Source organism: Cheilinus undulatus, linkage group 22 (genome assembly GCF_018320785.1).
Source record: "Cheilinus undulatus linkage group 22, ASM1832078v1, whole genome shotgun sequence".
In the NCBI taxonomy this organism is placed as follows: Eukaryota; Metazoa; Chordata; class Actinopteri; order Labriformes; family Labridae; genus Cheilinus; species Cheilinus undulatus.
Window position 1 is genome coordinate 10,700,328 of NC_054886.1, and position 19,170 is coordinate 10,719,497.

A 19,170-nucleotide genomic window follows, 5' to 3' on the forward strand; every position below is an offset into this window, starting at 1 on the left:
CTCTCTTGCCCTCACTGACAGGGTTTCCCGTGGCTGAGTGCAGGGGCGGAGTCCACACGGAGATGGAGCAGTCTGGGCCCACCCCTTTGGCTCGCAACAAATTACTCACCCGCCTGAAATTAGGAATGCGCAATCTAGTGGCCAAACAGACACAGAGACGGAGCTGAGCTGTAGCTGGCAGTAAAGGGGGTCATGTGGAGATGGAGAAGAGGATCACTGTTTTACTCTGAGCTCATAAATACCTGAAGATCTGAGTCTTTACTCTGCAGCTTCATAGTTTAATTTTTGTTAATTTTTTAATCTCCTGCTGAAGTTTTGTAGAATATTAGTTTTTATTTTCAATACTAGGGGTCCTTGAGATATTTCAAGGTCCAAATGACAAATGGGAGGAAAAGTTTTAGGAGTTGCTGCAACTTCATCTTTGCAGACATCTGCTCCAGGTCAAAGTGTGTCCAGCAGTGGTGCTTTCACCCCTTTATCTCTTTGATTTGGTCCAACCCTGGTCTGGACCATACGACTGTTCCTGGACTGCTTGAAAAGATGGATTTGTGGCAGTTTCAGCACCTCTAGACTGGTTGATCTGGTCTGAATCATGGATCAATTTGTCCTATTGTTTCATGATGTCCTCATCCAAGGTCTGTGTGACCATAGCTTTAGAAGCAGACCCTAATGTGTGAGATGCATGAGGAACATGCCCTCTAAATGACCCACGATCAACTAGTGGGTCGGGGCCTTAAGTGTGGCAATGAAGTGTTTTCAGCAGGTGTCTGGGGAAAACATTATGGGCTAGGATAGACCCTGGGTGTTTTGGCCTAAATATCAAAAAATTGTGTTTTTCTTGCCATTTTCAGTAACAATATAATATCCCAGGATTAGAAAATGATCAGGGATAATGCATTCAGGTTCAGATTTATCTTAACTTTTGCTGCTGTACTGGGAAGTTCACGCTGCTACAGTTAACAGCTGCTTCTCTGATCTCAGCTAACGCTAAAATCTGATTCATCATGGACTTAAAACAAGAGCCTTATAAGTTAAAACACCTCTAAACTGTTAAAGCCAGTGGTTCTCAACTGGTCAGGTATCAGGACTCACCACCACCTCCTTTTAAGAAACCGTGACCTAATTTTATATACATGTTCACCCACTCAAATTAATTGAATGTAAAATGCTGAAGTTTGGACCCTAAACTAAACAAAACATGTTCAAACAAAGATATTATTTCAGATGGAGGGCATGCATACATCTTATTTTACTCAATTTTTTTCAAGGCAGCATGATCATTTGGAAACATCTTGAGGAATTGTTCCTTTTTCCTGTGGAAATGTGACTTTGTTATCAGGGGGAAACGGAAACAAGTAACTTGAAACGTTGAGGAAAAAGACCATAATTTGCTCATAATAGCAGGAAAACTTGTTAAAAATATTTTTAATTGCACTGCTTTGCATCCAACTTTTGGGTCCTGGCTTCCCAATTGAAAACCACTGGTTTAAGCTGTTTTAAGATGAATCACTGCAGTGCTGGGGTCTTGACACACTGAGACAAATAAATGTAGCATGCTGTGTTTGTTGAAGCTCCAGATAGGCTGACAGAGAAGCTGTGCAAAGTGAGCTCACTTGCTGTTTGTTGCTGTTACTACAGACATCAAACTTGGAGAGGAAAGAGAATGTGCTTAATAACAACAGCACAAGTGAGTAATGTCCAGTCAGTTCCCAAACTGCTCGTAATGCTGGAGCAGGGTTGTCCAAACTATGGCCAAGGGGCCAAATGCGGCCCGCAGCACACTTTAAGAAATCTAGTGATGCATGGTAACTATTTTTTTTGAACCGATACCAATAACTGATAATTTCCTACTCCTGATGGCCGATAACCGATAATAACCGATATATTTTTTTCAATTGTTAATTTAACAAAAGAAGTTTATTTGATGTGTTTATGCACATCTGGGGGGTAAGAAAGGGTTAATATGTAGTGAGCAAAGCTATTTATAACGAATTGTAACTAATATCACTCGTGTTTTTCAAAAAACAAAGAACTATTCTGACTTTATAACTGTTATTACAGTCAACTTTTTTTAGTTAAACATTTGTGTACCAAGTACAACATATACAAACAACTGACAGACGGTTTTCCCCCCTAAAACCAAATGATAACGGGCTGTTATGCTGAACAAATGGAGATATTTAGGGGTCTGTTTTTTTTTGGTTTTTTTGCTTAAGCTAGAGTTAAAGCAAGCTGATGTTTTACATAAAGATTAAAAAAATACACCGACATAAGTCATATCAGAGATAGGTTTAGAATGTAAAGTCCACCGTGGTCTGTGGCTAACTTCTGTTCATAACGTCGATCAGACTGAATGAAACCACGTCAAAAAGAGCAGGCAGGTACACGTCTATGAAAGTAGCGATGGATCAGGAGACTGTCAGACTGATTTTGATATAACGTTGCACCTTTTGGCTCTGGCAAGCTTTCTGCAGTTTTCAATGCCTGCTAATGCCCGCAGCTGAGGCTAGTGGCTGCTGCCGCTTCGTTTTAATGTTGTTAGGATGATGACTCTTAAGTGACTTATAAAATCCGTCGAGGACTTCTTTCTACTCTTTGCGACCTTTGCAGGGCAAATTCTACACACACAGTTGTGTTATCCTCCCCATAAATACTGAATAACGCCACCAATATTCTTTTTTTTTTTTAAGATTTATTTTTGGCCTTTTTGCCTTTTATTAGATAGGACAGTGGATAGAGTCGGAAAAAGGGAAGAGAGCAGGGAGAGACATGCAGGAAATAGTGCCATGGGCCGGATTCGAACCTGGGTCGCCCACGCACATGGCGCGCACCCCAACCACTTGACCATTGGCGCGTCCAATACCAATATTCTGAGCTACAATGCCCTTATTGATTACAGCAGCAAATAGCAGTACCGATAGCATCCAGAGGCAGACGCTACCACCATGACCGACCAGGGCCTCCCCAAACCCTAAGTTTTTGGCTATTTGCCTTGTCAGTCATTAAATACACATTTCAGCATACTTGAAGATTTCCTAACTGCCATTTGTTTGTTTTTTCTAAGTTTAATAACCCTGAGGTGAGGTTTATGAAAGTGGCCCCACTTATTTATTTTTTCATGTGGCCTTCAAGGGAAAAAGCACTTGGAAACACTTGTGCTAGAGTGAAACATGCTGATGACTGGACTCTCTACTACGCCAGTGGTGGCAGTAGTTTCACCTTGCATGTGTACTACAACACATGAATTTAAACTGGTGATGATGATTAGCCGAGGATGTACAGAAGCTGTAGCAAGACATGTTTCTGTGTATGTTATTTTACTCTATTTTACTGGACAAGGACAACCATTCTGGTTGTTTTCTTGAGATTCTGACTAGAGATGCACTGATTATAAAAACCTGGACTGATGCCGATAATAATTAAAATTACAATTTAGCCGATGTTTTTTCATCACTTCTTCTGATGTAAAACTCGCACGATGGGTGGTGTGTCTTTTAGACGGTCTAGCAGACGTTTAGTAAAGATGCCATCATTTCTTTTTATAGGCAGGTACATTTGAGTGTCGTCTGCATAGAGGTAATGAGATATTCCACGTCATATTAGGAATCAACCCAAAAGGAAGGGGAGAAAAGAATGGGACTCCACAGGGTAGGGGGCAGTGCCAAAAATAAACACGAAAACCTTTATCTACATTTCACATATAAAGGAATAAAGAAAAGTTTAATCATTTTTAAAAACCTTCGATGGTTTTATTGTGTCTGGTGATGCCGCTGCAGAACGCAGCAGCCAGGGTTATTAATAAACTGCATCATTTCTCATCACTGATCTACACCCAGACAGAAGAGTTAACATGTTTTCAAATGTACGGTTCCTTGGATCAGATTCTAGTCACTGGAGCACATTAAACAGTTTAACTAGAGAAGACCGTACCGCAGTGCCAGCCCTCTGCCAGCCATGCCCTGTGCTAAGGCGTGCCAATATATATACACTGGTATTTATGCGTGCTTGTAGTCTGCTAAATTAGCCCGACATCATAACAGGAGCTCTTTAATCACTTTTATAGCATCTTAACACACAGGCAGTGGTGCTGCTTGTGGCAATGAACACAAACTTCCAAGACATTTATTATAAATGTGTGCTGATTACGCAGCACCATCTTCATGATAGAAATTAAAGCAATACCATGGCTATTGTTTAATACCCCGGGATACGGTACTATGGCCAATTCCTACATTGCTTACATACATACATGTAATATACAGTGTTTAACAACTTTATTAGACCAGCCTAACCCTAACCAAAGTAAGGTTTATGCCACAGCTGCCCTAAATTAACAGTGTTGGTATTTACCAAAATCATTTTTTATGTTTCTGCAATGTTTAATACACCAATATGTTGAAGCTCTTTAACCCAAATGATATTTTTAATGCTAAAATATAATTATTATTGTTATCCATGAATTTTCAAATTTACTGATTTACAGAAAAACTGGAAAAATAGTAAAGCACATTAATATTTCTTGATTAATATGTCAAATTGTAGTTATTTACTTGCATTCCTGAACAGAAAAATGAGTCTTAGTGGTTGAATATTATGCTTGATTAATGTCTGACTTCTCATAGAAGCCCAGTGAGCCGGCTCAAATTTAGGTGAATTCAGTTTGAAATCCCTCATTCCTGTTCAAAATGGTAAAACGTGGAGAGCTGACTGAAAATGAGAGAGTCCGCATTAAAGCACTTCATGATGCTGGATGGTCTTTGAGATAAATATGACAGGTGGTTAAATAAATTTGTTAAGCACTGTATGTACATTTAATTTTGCTAAGGCTAAGGCAGACAGGGTCCTGTACCCCCTGCCCCAGGTTAGGAACCAGTGGTCACATGTTTGACTGGCTATGGTAGCTGGTTTAATCCAAAAAGCTCAATGCTTCCTGTAGTTAGATCAAGATAAGGTCAGCTTATATTCTCTCTACAAATAAACCGCACCAGACTCCAAGTGAAAGTGGTCTCAGACCCTCCTTTTCAAGCGGTCTTGGTGTTGCAGTTTGGTCCACACAAGAGTTTGATTGACCACTTTTGGACCAGCATAAATTAACTGATTCAACTCAGCTAGCAGACTCCACAACAGAATGCTAAATGTCAACACAGACCAGATCCAAGCACTACAAGAAAACAAATAGCAGAGGACAACCATGCATCCTGTTTGTCTGACTCTGGTGTTTTTGTTTGTTTCAGGAGAATTCGAGGAGGAATCGAAGCAGCCGTCGCTGCCTGAACAACAGAAACACCAGCTCAAACACAGAGAACTCTTCCTGTCCAGACAGTTCGAATCTCTACCTGCCACACACATACGGTATGTTATTAACTTATCAGTCATTTTTATATTTTATAGCTTTATTTTTGGGCTTTTTATGCCTTAATAATAGACATAGAGTCACAGTCGACTTTATTTATATAGCACACTTAAAAACAGCATAAACACTGTTTTTCAAAATTTAACTAGGAATCAGAAATCTCTCAAGTAGCCAGGAAGCAGCTGTACAGACAGACTGTTCAGTTCAGATGGAGATAAATTTATGTATCATCGCCAAAGCAGTGGAAAGGTATGTTTTATTTTTTAATAAGGACACCCAGAGGCAGCATGTGAAGGGAAAATAAAAAGTGGTACTAGGACTGAGCCCTGAAGGACACCACAAGTATTGGGAGAGAGAATTGAAAGCTGTTTTGCCAATTCACATTAAAACTTGGTATCAAGATAAGATTTTCAAAAGGTAAGCAATAAGGTAGCGATAGACTCAGACGAGTGTAGGAATGACAAAGGAAAGGAGTCATAGGCCAGTCTTGAACCCAGCCCTAACTGACTAGTCAGCTGTGCCTTTTTCATATTTATGATTTGAACACCACCTCTCTGTCTCTTCAGGGGCAAATGTAACGTCACCCTCCTCAATGAAACAGATGTGTTGGCCGGATACCTGGACAAAGAGGTACTTGCCCTGCTCACCTTCCTGCAGCTCAAACTAAATGATCCCAAAACCTCTGCAATCTTTGAAATAATCTGTGTTTTCTTCCTAGGACTGTTTCTTCTACTCGTTGGTGTTTGACCCAGTCCAGAAGACTCTGCTGGCGGATCAGGGAGAGATCCGGGTCGGCTCCAAATACCAGGCAGAGATCCCTGACATGCTAGCAGACAGTGAGTTTGACACACTGGTCTGTTTTGTTTGTTTTTTTCTTTTAATAAAAACAGCCGAAACCGTTAAAGTTAAACATCTGTTTCCTCTTTCTCTCAGCTGAGTCCGACACTCGCGTCCAGGAAAAGCTGGAAACCAAAGTGTGGGACCCCAACAACCAGCTCAAAGATGCCCAGATCGACCAGTTCCTGGTGGTGGCGAGGTAACGCCCCTCCTCCTCGCCATCTGTCACCCTGTTGCATCATTGCCGTTAGATTCTGTTGCCATGACAACTTCTAGGAGATATGCAGGAACTGTCGAGAAGTCTGATTGTTTTTGAGGGGACATAAATATTTCTTATTTTAGGTTTAATACGATTACAATGCATGAAAATAAAGGACATAAACATGCAAAAATGAACATGTATAAAATCAGAAATATAAGAATTAAAAACACAGAAGAAAAAACAACTTCATTTATCAAAGATAGATCTGGACCATCAGAGGTTAAGATAATAATCTTTAAATTGTAGTGTGGACACCTGCCTGAGACACAAAACCCCTATTAGTAATGTATAGTTTATTGATAGTTATCTATTAATCTACAGGTTTAAAGTTCAAAAATACAAAAAGATAAGATAAATAGTTGAAGAAAAATCTAAAGTTTTATTGTTTGATAGATGTCTACCCAGCAGGATTTATTTAGATTGATTCAAATGTAGCATATAATCTGAAAATGCATGACAATATGACTGTTTTACTTTTTTTAAACAGTGTTTGGTGGCTGCAGACTGGTTTATTCCAACAAATCTGCAGGAAGTTTTGGAGGGAATCAACCTCCTGCAGATAAACTGTTACATGAGCCACATGCTCCCCCTAGTGGTAGTTGTGTATAACAGGGCTCCTGCATGGTATGGTTGCTCAGGCACAAGCAGAAGCATGGATATAAGTATCGTGATGTAGGATTTATGCTGATTAATGCAGCGGCGTGCACACCAAAGAAATCCAGGAGTGTTAGAAGGCTGTATCTGACCAAAAGGATTAAATTTAAGTGTCTTTTCTGTGTTTTTTTTCAGAGCGGTGGGGACATTCGCTCGTGCTCTGGACTGCAGCAGCTCCATCCGTCAGCCAAGCCTCCACATGAGTGCAGCAGCAGCCTCCAGAGACATCACACTGGTGAGAATATAGCCTATTAAATCAATGAATAACATAAATTTAATACTTTCAAAATTTATATCCAAAAACAGAATCAACTACACTGACAGAATGCAACATGTTACCCCAGGCTGTAATTACTGAGTCTCAAAATGACCTCTTTTGATATGCTTAGTCGCCCACAGAAGTTTATATTTATTTTTTTCTAATGGTTTTAGTCCTGCATGATCATGCTACTTTTATCTAGCTCAGTGGCCCAAAGTGGGGGTCAGGTACCCGAAGGGGGTTGTGAGACAACAAGTTGGGGTTGCAGGATGCTCTTTAAGGAAATCAAGAAAATATTCCAAATTATTTAATATTTTTTATCCACTATTATTATTCTCTTTTAATCTTAAAATGAGTTTAATTCAAAATAAAACCATAGTTAATAAGTGAAACTTGTGCTTGCATGCAAGTAACATGAACAACAACTCCTTAAATGTGAATTTGTACAGGATGCTTTGTGCAACATGGCAGTGTTAATTTTGACAGCTATTTTAAATTTTAGTCTCAATTTTAGTCATATTTTAGTCATTTCTACTCTTTATAGTTTTGGTTTAGTTTTAGTCCATAAAAGTCCTCACTTTTTAGTCTGAATTTTTAGCATTTATTCTCTTGCATTAGTCTTGTACCAAACCATGGTAGTATGTCGTGTGCAACCTGCAGATCCTGGCAGATCCCTGCCTTCTATAACTGAGACACAGAATAGCTATAGATGCATTGTATTTGGGCAGATTTATCCACAGTAGAGAAATATTATAGATTTTGAGTGTCCAACAAAAACTAAATTACATTTTTGTCTCTTTTAGTAATTTGACAAAAATTAAACAGACTTTTTGTCATTTTTAGGTAGCATAGATCTATTTTTGGTTAGTCTTAATTTCGTCTTTCTCATGGAAAAAAAGACTATCGACAAACATTTTTAATCATAGTTTAAGTGGACAAAATTAAAACTACAACATGGTATGCTTTAACCACCTCCGGGAAAAGTATGGGTCCTTGATCTCTGGCGCTGGTATTTTGGGTGTCACAGGCTTCAAAGTTTGAGAAGCCCTGATCTAACTTGTTCTTGTTTTAAGTGAATTAAAAGCTGGTATATAAAATGCCCATTTTCCCCTATTTTCCATCTAAACAGTTAGGTATGAAATGTTGTGACGATATTCCGCTGTAATATGCTGAGAACTGTGCTGTCTGGACCACATGAGCAGTGGCCACTGTTACATACTACACATCAGTGTTAATATTTGACTGCTACTTTAAGATTAAAATCCTCTTTAGTTTTGGTCACATTTTAGTAAATACAAGTCCTTAGATTTTAGTCTATTTTCTATGAATTGATTTAATCAGACAAATTATAAAATTAATATGATTGTGAAACACTCACATTAATACACTATCAACACTTTCATTGATTCAAAATATACTGATGAAAATCCTGATGTACCATAGATGCTCATTATAGAAAAAAATAATGTTAAACATCTATCATTCCTCAGAGATTTTATCATCAGAGACCAGACTGGTGGGCATTAGTGTCACTTTTAAACTGCTTTTCTCCCTTGTTAGCTCATAACTATAAATTTAGAGAAAACGGGATATCATTGAGTTAATACATTGCAGGGCGTTGGTTTGACTGAAAACAAACCAACAGGTGACAGGAAGAGGACAGGAAGCTGTGAGTCTGTCTCAGATTAATCAGCGAAGGATAACGGCTCAACTACCGTATTATAGGTTGTAGATGTGCAAACTCCATACAGTGGAACAGATGGTACTAAGTGAGACAGTCCTACAGGAGGATGGTTTAAACTGATTTCCTTTTGGAAAACCAAGATAACAGACTTAAAGGGGTATTTCAGTATATATGAAGTTGAGTTGTATGAGGTATCTAGAAGTAGAAGTGAGACTTTACACCGCTGCTCTATACCAGCATAGCCAGCCATGGTTGGTTAAGCATTTTCCTAAGAAAACAGCTGTTTTGTATCTTTACTGTTGTAGTAGCAGCCCTGTTTGAGACCACAGAAGAAGAAAGGTATCAACTTCTGGTATCAAGAGCCTGGCCCCGCAGTGGCTTATAGGGGTTTGACTGTTATGGGAGTTTGACTGTTGACTACTGCTGGTGTATGTTGGGGGCAGGACTTAAGGTGCATTATATGACACAACAACGCTGCGGTGCTGATGTATTTTAGACTATGGCTCATTGACTGGGCTGGCTTATATGCCTGATTCTATGGTATGTAAACTGTCAGTGATTAAGAGTGATGTTAAACAGGAGGGAAATCCCTTGGTGACAGATTATAATTAGGATGTTTCAAAGTTTTCCCAGAATTCAAAGCAGCGGTCTTCCTGTCTCTTCCTCTAACGTTCCTTGTCTCTGCCGTTAGTTCCACGCGATGGACACACTGCAAAAGAACAACTATGACCTGGCCAAAGCCATGTCCACGCTGGTCCCTCAGGGTGGCCCCGTCCTCTGCCGGGATGAGATGGAGGAGTGGAGCGCCTCAGAGGCCATGCTGTTTGAGGAGGCACTGGAGAAATACGGGAAAGACTTCAATGACATCCGCCAGGACTTTGTAAGATTTTAATCTTTTAAAACATGCTTGTTTAAACTGGATTGGTGGATCTTAGTCCTCTTTTTACTGTTAAAACAGCTGAATTATTAGAAGTATCGTTTTCAGTTTTTGCTGCTTCTCATTCCCAGCTGCCCTGGAAGTCTCTCGCCAGTGTGGTCCAGTTTTACTATATGTGGAAGACTACAGACCGCTACATCCAGCAGGTACGTCTGCAGTGAGACAATACACCAAAAACAGTGTTGATGTTTGCCTGGACCTTAAAAAAACTTGATTTTCATTAGAAGTGTATGGCAGGATGCATGTTTGTGGCAGAGACACAAGCATGCATAAATTTGATTTTATATCTGATTTCCTCTTTTTTCTTTGTCAGAAACGACTAAAAGCAGCAGAAGCAGACAGTAAGCTGAAGCAGGTCTACATCCCCACATAGTGAGTATAAATCTACATCACTACAGAAAGAACCCACTCTTTTTAATTCATGGTTTAGTAATAAATCTGTGTCCTCTCCTCCTCAGTACCAAACCCAACCCAAACCAGATCATGGTCCCGGGCAGTAAACCCGGTATGAACGGGGCCGCAGGCTTCCAGAAAGGCCTCAGCTGTGAGGGCTGCCACAGTAAGTCAAACATTCATGCTCTAAAGAGGTTCCCGAGGGTGGAGGTAGCAGGGAAATCTCCTCCTACTGGATGGGACAACCCCCTCAGGTTCCTGAACCATCATCAGTAGTCATTGACAGCATTTATGTAAACAGATGAGACGACAATACCCGACATTTCTACTACTGAAACAGCATTAAAGTATAATATTCAATCATTGTCGTAATTTTAAACTCTTACCAATGATTCTCAAGGCATTCTGGGAGATTTCCCAGAGTGTTCCACGGTTAAATCTCCATCTGAAGGTTCCTGTAGCACTAGACCTTCACCGTACTGCTGCATTCAACGAGAACTTTCTCCTCCCTTCCCTCCTTCAGCGGCTCAGTCTCCTCAGTGGTATGCCTGGGGGCCATCCAACATGCAGTGCAGACTTTGCGCCTCCTGCTGGATCTACTGGAAGAAATACGGAGGCCTGAAGACCCCCACACAGCTAGAGGGCGCTGCTCGAGCTGGCTCAGTAAGTTTGCTGCCTAAAAAGGTATTGTTATTTATAAAATAAGAGGAGAAATTAGTGTGACTGTTTCCTCATCGTTCTCCCAGGAGTCAGGCCCCCGTGGTCACATGACCCGCCAGGAGGTCCAGGGCATGTCTCCGTTCACCCGCAATGAGGGCCGAGCCAAGCTTCTCGCCAAAAACCGGCAGACGTTTATCCTGCAGACCACCAAACTGACTCGCATCGCCCGCCGAGTGTGTGAGGACATCCTGCAGCCTCGACGCGCTGCACGCCGGCCCTATGCCTCCATCAACGCCAACGCCGTCAAGGCAGAGTGTAAGTATCAATCTGTATCATCTCTCCTAAATCACGTTTAATGAAGGTTAAAGTGTTAAAATATAAAACATGTCTCTTCAGGTATGATACGGCTGCCTAAAGCCACAAAAACTCCTGTAAAGAGCAAAGTGGTGCCTCGACAGTCACTGGCCGCCATCGTGAAGGATTTAGGTGAGACCCAGTCATGTGACATCACTGGTTTCCTCCACTCTGATTGGTTCATGACCTTAGTTATTGTCTTGTCTCTGCAGCCGTCTCTGCTCCTCTGAAGCTGAAGGCGTCTCGAGGACCGTCAACCCCCATCAATAGGAACCAGGCCAGCCAACCACGAGTCGGGCAGAGTCTTCTGGGAAAGAGAGGCTTTGACAGCGTGAGTACTAACACCGGCAAATATGATTACCGTGTTTGTTTACGTCACATATGTCAAGTTTTTCTCCTTACGTCCTGGTTGATTCCTTCTTCTGCTTTCTGATTGGCTAACAGGCTTCAGGGCTTCCTTACCCAGCCAATGGGAGGCCGTATACCTCAGGTATGAGGACCACATCTCAGTCAGTCATTAAGAGGCAGAAGGTCAGTCAGGGGGAGGCGCCAAACCCGGTGGTGTTTGTGGCTACGAAGGACACCAGGTACATGTCCTGTCTTTGGTTTGTAATAAATTAACAATAACACATATCAGATTTTAAGTTGTTAACAGATGTTTTTAGTTTTTATCCTTCTTTGTTTTCAAAAATAATCCTGTCCACGTACTCTACATTCTCAAAAATGCACTGTTGAGCAGTAGTCTGGCCCTCACTGTGCAAGGGGTAGCCCTGTCTTTTTTTTTTTTCCTAAGTTGTCTCACCAACCTCAACCAGGTCTCTTGTCTCTGGTCAGAGGATCTCTGACATCATCCTCAAAGGCAAGGATGAAGTTTTTTACAAGCTTCGACGACATTATCTTCAAAGGTAGAGGACGGAATGTTTATAGACATTAAAGGATGACATCATCAACTGCCCGTATAAAGCCTCACTTGAGTGTTTGTAAACGGTGTATTGTGCTGCACCACAGCATAGCCAAGACCACTAAGATCCTCCCAGGACTGTCATTAAATCAAAAATGGAAAAAAGAAAGAGACAAACGAGAGACAAAGAAAATGACCAAGCCAACTAAATAAATCAGTCATATTTTTCAGTTAAAGCCTTTTAAAATGGGTTTGAAATGATTAAAGTGAGACTAGATTATATGATGTGATCTGGCCAGGACTGATTATTATGATATAAAGTTCAAAGAAGAAGGGAAATTCTGACAGTTTTTACTGGTAAATGGTGCAAAACCTCAAATTAACCTTTAAATGTGTAGAGGTTGGACCATGATTCTTCATGTGAAAATTGAAGTAAATCAGATGTTTCATATCAGAAATAGGTTAACTTCCTGTGTAATTGGCAAGATAATGAAATGCTCGCCATTGCCAGTGAGGTGTCCATTAATAAAAAATGTCAGTGTTTTGGACAATTTTGAGGACTTTAGTTAAAAATTGAGCTTGATAGATTCAGCACAGTATGAGTAATAAACAAATGACCCATTGGTGTCACTTCCTGTTTGCAGCAGAGGGCGCTATAATGATAGGTGTGTTCCATGTGATACAGTTGTTTTGTTTGAAACTGTAGAAGAACAAATTAATGTGAACGAAGTTACACCAGGTTAAAGACATTAAGCACAATAAAAACGCCTTAATTTGAAATTGAGAAGAAGCTGGTGGACATTCCTATTGAGACTTGGGCATTGGTCCAGGAGGCTTTTTTGTAGGTCTGATGATAATCCATATCCCGACAAAAAATCATAAGCCTAGGATGAATGGTGTATGGGGGCTAAAATTTTACAGGGAAAAATGAAAAATTCAGAGGTGGAAATGTTCATTTGGCAGAAGGGGGCGCTGTGAGTACTGATATTGATGCATATGTACTCAAGATCAATATGTGATCATCCTTGTGATATTTTGTGATTGCATTAAAAAGAATTAAAAAGTCATATGGCATTATATGTCAGAAAACACTGTAAAAAAGTAGTAAAAATAGGCCAAGTTGGGCCCTGATTCTTGCCCCATCCTATAGTGAAAAAAAAAACTGATTTCGCACAACTTTGGATTCCATCTTGTGTAGAATGACCTCAAAAGGTCTGGAGTCCATCAGATAAAATCCCTCAGACTAGTTTGTCAAAATGTCAATATCAACCTCACCGGTTCCACCCATTATTCCAAAGGTTGCCAACCACAGACAGTCAGCAAAGGGAAAGATAATTGTATTTCTGTGTCCTGATAATGATAGAGAGATGGAATATGCTAGATCATTTTAATAACCCATCTATGTCTTTCCTCGCTCTCAGGGCTCTGAGGAAACACCTGACCCAGTCAGAGATGCGCCGGGCAGCGAGGAAGCCTCACCTGCTGGTCCGGATCAAGCTGCCGCCACCTCCTCGCTCCCTCGCCATGCCGCTTCTCCCCACCAGCACCAGTGAACCCATCGTCCTGGAGGACTGAGGCGGGGCGCCGGGCGGGGTTTTCAGCAGGACACGGGGACAGGGGTGGGAGCTCGGGGCAGCACAGTACGCCATAACTGTAGTCTTTATTTCCTGTTTTCAGCGTCATTTTAGTCTTCTGTTTCATCCCACAGGCCGTCGAAAAAAAACGCAAACACGAGCACTTCTACAACTACACACTGACACACACGACATGCCAACATGCCACCTGCTGGGCTGTGTATTTCCTCTACATCCTGGTTCTTTTGCTCCTCTTCCTGTAACATAAATCCATATATGTCCCTCCTGATCGACGGTGACAAAGCACACTTTGTTTTTCCCTCCATGTCTCTCTTTGTGTAAATATATGACACCGACATGAGACAGCTGAGGTCAAAGATTTCACTCGTCCAATCAAACCTAGCGGGGAACATCTGCTGTTATCTTGTTGGTTAGGAGACGATGGCTCACTGGCTCTCAGTATTTCATCCTTTAGCGTTGTTTTTCCTCCAACAACCAGGAGCCAAACACACTTAATTTAGAGGTTAATTAATCCTGATAGGATGCATCCCTCCTGTTTGCACCTCGTGGTATACAAACGACCACTTATAAGGAAGCCCGTGAGTGTCAAAAAAATAAAGCAAGCACAAAATTGGCAAAAATGTCATGCTGCATCGCTCGTGGACTGTTTTGATGCTGTGTTAGGAACCAAATAAAGCTGATTTTGTTAGAACACGTAAAAAAATCAGTTTTCATCCCCATTTGTGTTTGGTCTTCCTTATTTCTATCCTAACGTAGCTTCTTAAATCAGATTTCTCTAACCGTGATACTTATGTTCTTTACAACCCTCCGAACTAGCTCCATCCTCATGTCATATTTTCAGTTTTTAAGAATCTCTCCTCTTGTTACTAGATTTCCGCTTTTTTTGCTATTAAAGAGTCGATTAAATTCATCTGAAGCAGTCAAAAATCAACAGGAAACGGATCAAATCATGTAGAGTCTGTAGTTTTACATTAATGGAGGAAAATTATGTTGATCGTGGAACTCATTTGGTTTAAAAATGGTTCAGTCCAAAATGAAGCCATAATGTTTGAATGAAGACGCAGCTCTTCTGACAGTTTGCTTTGTGGATTAACCCAACACTGTTACGTTGATGAAAGTCTGATTAAGATAAAAAGTAGCAATATTAATATGTACGGAAGGCAACTAGGGACAAAAATCAAGCTATGGAATTCATGTTTTTAAAAAAACAAACTAGTTGTACTTACTGTTGAAAATCATATTTAAACATTGTTGGGTATTGGGTTTGATGCTGTTTTGTTGGAAAAAATCTGTTTTAAAAAGAGCAGCATTATGTCAATATATGGAAGGTTAACGAGGCCAAAATGAAGCTATGGAATTCATGTAAAAAAAAAAAAAAAAAAGTCTGATAAACATGGATAAACTCACTTATTGAATGTTTTCAGTGATTGGGTGTGATAGTATGATGTTGAAAATAATATCTGGGAAAACAAGTAGAGGCAAAAAATCAAGATATGGAATTATAGTTTAAGACTGCAGCACTATAGACAAAATTATGAGGACAACACATTTTACTCCATTTTGCAAAGTTAAAAACAATTTTTGGTTTCCTTTTTGCAAGCTTGACTTGTTTTTGTTTGACATATAAAAATAATTCTGGATTTCCCATGAGAGCAAGTCAAAATTGCAATTGTATGGTAGGCCAAATTATACAAAATTAAATTATGAAGATCAGGGCTAAAACAACAACTGAAGAGTCAATATTAAAGCAGTACAATGCCTTCTCAATTGGTTAAAAATACCTCAATGACTGCGTTTTGTGGTGCAGTTTAAAGCTGATGAGAGACCAGTTGTTCCAGTATTCATTTAACACCCCTGTATCTGTTGGATGGACAAGGTAGCCCTTAACACGTGTTAAATTGGGTAATTACGATTCCTGCATTTCCCTGCTGGAATGAGGAGTTGAGCAAGTTTTATAATCATATTTGGTCCCAATTTGGGCTTTAGCATGTCTCAAAAGTGCGTCTTTTGGCTTTTTCTAACTGTTATTAAAATTGTTTTTAAGAAAATGATGGAAGCACTAAGAGGACATGGATCGATATATTTCACGTGTTCTTCCTTTTTCCATATTCCCGTGACAAAATAATTCGATTGCCCTCTCAGGATCTGGATGGATTTTTGTCACTTTTTGAGAGGAAACTATGCTGTGTTTTCCATGATAATACTTGTACATGTATGGAAGGCCATGAGGGTCAAAAATCAAGACATAAAATGTTCACGAAAAGGGCAACTAAAGAGTCACAGAAGTTGTTGTAGTCCCTTGAAATTGGTCTGAAACAGCCTTAATGAATGTGCTTTGTGAGAGGGTTTGTTGCCTTTTGTCTAGGACAAATTTCCCATTTTATTGTTTGGAAAGAGAAAGCATCATAAGGTAGTGAATTGGGGATTATTCTTCCAATGTTTCCACCAATGATGAGCGGTTACTGGGATTTTATAATTGAGATTCGACCCACAATAAGCTGTCTAAAATTTCTCAAAAGTAGTTTTTTTCTGACATTGGTAAAACAAACCTGTAGCTCCTTTTAAGAAAACCACAGCAACCATAAGAGGACACTGACCTATACATTTATACCTCTCTTCATTCTTCAATAATAAAATAATTTCCAGTTGGATTTCTGAGAACTTGATATGTTTTGATATTTAATTTAAGAAAAAAAAGTGGATTTCCCCATAATTATAAGCTAAATTTGTGAATGTACGCAAGGCCTTAAGGGCCAAAAAACAACTTGAAGAATTCATGTGTAAACCTGCAACAAAACAGCCAAGGAAAGTTGAAAAACTCCCTCAAAATTGGTTCAAGGTGGTCTTGGAGAATGTTTTTGTAATTGGGTTTGAAGTCAACGTGAACAACTGTCTCAATATTTTATTACATTTTCCGATCTTAGCATTCATAAAGGGCGAGCATTAACACGTGAGTAATTGGGTCCTTGTGACTTCCTTGTTTCCCCGCTGAATCAAGGGGAGTCTCCAATTTTATAACTAAGTTTGGTCCCAATTTGAGCTTTTTAGAACATTTCTCAAACACAAGTGGTTTGGCTTCTTTCTCTCCACTTTCAAGAAATCTGACGCCCCAAACGGACATGAATCCATACATTTTACTTCCTTCCATTTCTCCATGATCAAGTAATTGCTTTTCAAGATCATGACTTGTTTCTGTCATTTTATTAATGTAAACATTGCTGTTTTTTCCACGCAACAAGTTGAATTTGTATATGTATGGAAGGCCTTTAGAGCTGAAAATCCAGATATGGGATTCGAGTTTAAAACTGCAATAAGGAGTCAAAAATAAAGATGTATTAACGTGTACATGACTGTTTTAAAAAGGCCTTAATCAGCATTGTTGATGATTGGGTTTGAAGTCGATGTGAACATTCAGCTGTCTCAACATTTTATTTAATTTCCAGTTCGTATCGTTCTTAAAGGGCGAGCATTAAAAACGTGATAAATTGGGTCATTATGATTCCCGTGTTTTCCCGCTGAACTGAGGGGAGACTCTGGTTTTATAATCAAGTTTGGTCCCAATGTGGGCTTTGTAATATTTCTGGAAAAGAAGAAATTGAAGTGTCGAGTTTGTAGCAAATACTAATCTGTGTAAAGAAACGTGAATAAAATAAAAAGCGGCGTATTTTAAACTTTTTTACATCTGAAGTGTGTAATTCTGCTCCAGTATTGTGGAGATGGCTCTAACAGGCGGATGTGAATCTTTGCTCTCCTTCATTGTGGGGGGGGGGCGGGCTGGGTGGGGGGTTGGGGGTGTGGGGGGTTGCTTTGAAAAGGGACGGGGGGGCTGATTTTTGTATGATGGAGAGACAAACATGCTACAACTGAAACTTTTTCTCAAGTGTTTTTTATTCCAATGTCTCTGTATCCTTTAATGTATCTTGATAAGAAAAGAAATAAAGATTTTTTTTTCTTCGTGGTCAGTCACTTGTTCTTTTTGTTTTAATTTTATTTAATTTTCACCAATAAGGCATGGACATGAGAGCCTAAACTTATCTATTGATGTGGATGGTAGTTTTAAAGCTTTGACTTTGCCGTTTTGGCTTTTTTATTTTAATATTGGTGAGGATGAAGTGACCAAATTTGAATAAGACAATGGAGGCCTTTTAATGTAATGCTTTCTTGATTCTCTCACGGGAGGTTTTTGAGTTGACATGATGTGTTGACATGTTGAAAAATTATAAGAAATCAAAGTTAGAATTTTTAAGTTGAATGATTTGATAAAAATTGAGAAAAAACTCAAAAAGAAATTAAGCTCAGTTTGAGAGTGTAGTAAGTCAAAGAATTACAAAACACTCAAAAAGTTGTAAATTTATAAGAAACCAAACCAGATTTTTAAAAAAATCTTAAATTTACAAGGTTTTTTAAATTAAAAATCGTCAATTGACAAGAAACCAAAAATAAATTTGCAAGAAATCAAGCTCAGAATTTTTGAGTTTGATAAGTAAAAAAAATTAACAGGAAAAAAAAGAGAGGAAGAAACTAAAAAATGTTTGACTTTGTAAAACTGAAAATGTCAGGTTCATTAAGTCATTAATTTAGGGCATAATAAAGTCATAAATTTAGGGCATAATAAAGTCATAATATAGTTAAAACAAACTGAAAAGGTGGCTGGATACCTCTAGTTTACAGAAATTTCTCTTTAAAAGTCCTGATGTTAATGTGATAATTCTGAATTAAATTTAAGTATTTCCTGATTAATCATTCCCTTAAAAAGAATTTCACCTGGGTTTTAAAAGCTGACAGCATTTAGAGTGTGTAAACTTTTCACATTTTACTAAAACAAATTTCAAAACAAAATTTTTTTTCCACCAAATTCAAATGTTTGAGCTGCTTTGTTAAATTTATTTGAAAATCCAGAGATACAAATTCAAAACATCAAAGATAAAAATTAAACAGAGATGTAACATTTTTATTTTAAAATGGGACATTTGAAGTATATATATCCCGTTTTTAAAAAATATAATTGACTCTTTTTGTGTCATATTTTCAGTATCAGCTTTGATTTTTTTTTTCAGCCAATCAAATCTGCAAAATCAAAGAGTGTTTAAATGTTAAAAATGATCTTAAACAGAGTCTAAATAAATGATGTATCGGTGAGTTTGTTCTCCTCAGACGGTTTTTAATTAGGTTGGTTTAGACTCAGGCTCAGGTGTTAATGTCCACACACCTTTAATGAGGTGACAACTTCCCCTTTAAGGATGTTTATTACAGCATGACTCAGATTAAACATCCGCCACGA

The 19,170-nt window shown here is 39.1% G+C and overlaps 1 protein-coding gene across 1 annotated transcript in view; it reads left to right on the forward strand.

Moving 5' to 3' along the window:
* Positions 1-17,645, forward strand: part of mta2 (metastasis associated 1 family, member 2) — a 39,039-nt gene extending 21,394 nt beyond the window's left edge. Inside the window, exons 4-18 of the mRNA XM_041779266.1 lie at positions 5,235-5,352; positions 5,920-5,983; positions 6,072-6,189; positions 6,287-6,389; positions 7,242-7,341; positions 9,741-9,929; positions 10,058-10,132; positions 10,300-10,358; positions 10,445-10,545; positions 10,903-11,042; positions 11,126-11,354; positions 11,436-11,525; positions 11,606-11,724; positions 11,838-11,980; positions 13,716-17,645. Coding sequence (XP_041635200.1) covers positions 5,235-5,352; positions 5,920-5,983; positions 6,072-6,189; positions 6,287-6,389; positions 7,242-7,341; positions 9,741-9,929; positions 10,058-10,132; positions 10,300-10,358; positions 10,445-10,545; positions 10,903-11,042; positions 11,126-11,354; positions 11,436-11,525; positions 11,606-11,724; positions 11,838-11,980; positions 13,716-13,869 — 1,802 coding nt within the window. The 3' untranslated portion in view covers positions 13,870-17,645. The remainder of the gene's footprint in view (positions 1-5,234; positions 5,353-5,919; positions 5,984-6,071; positions 6,190-6,286; positions 6,390-7,241; positions 7,342-9,740; positions 9,930-10,057; positions 10,133-10,299; positions 10,359-10,444; positions 10,546-10,902; positions 11,043-11,125; positions 11,355-11,435; positions 11,526-11,605; positions 11,725-11,837; positions 11,981-13,715) is intronic.
* The last annotated feature ends 1,525 nt before the right edge of the window (positions 17,646-19,170 follow it).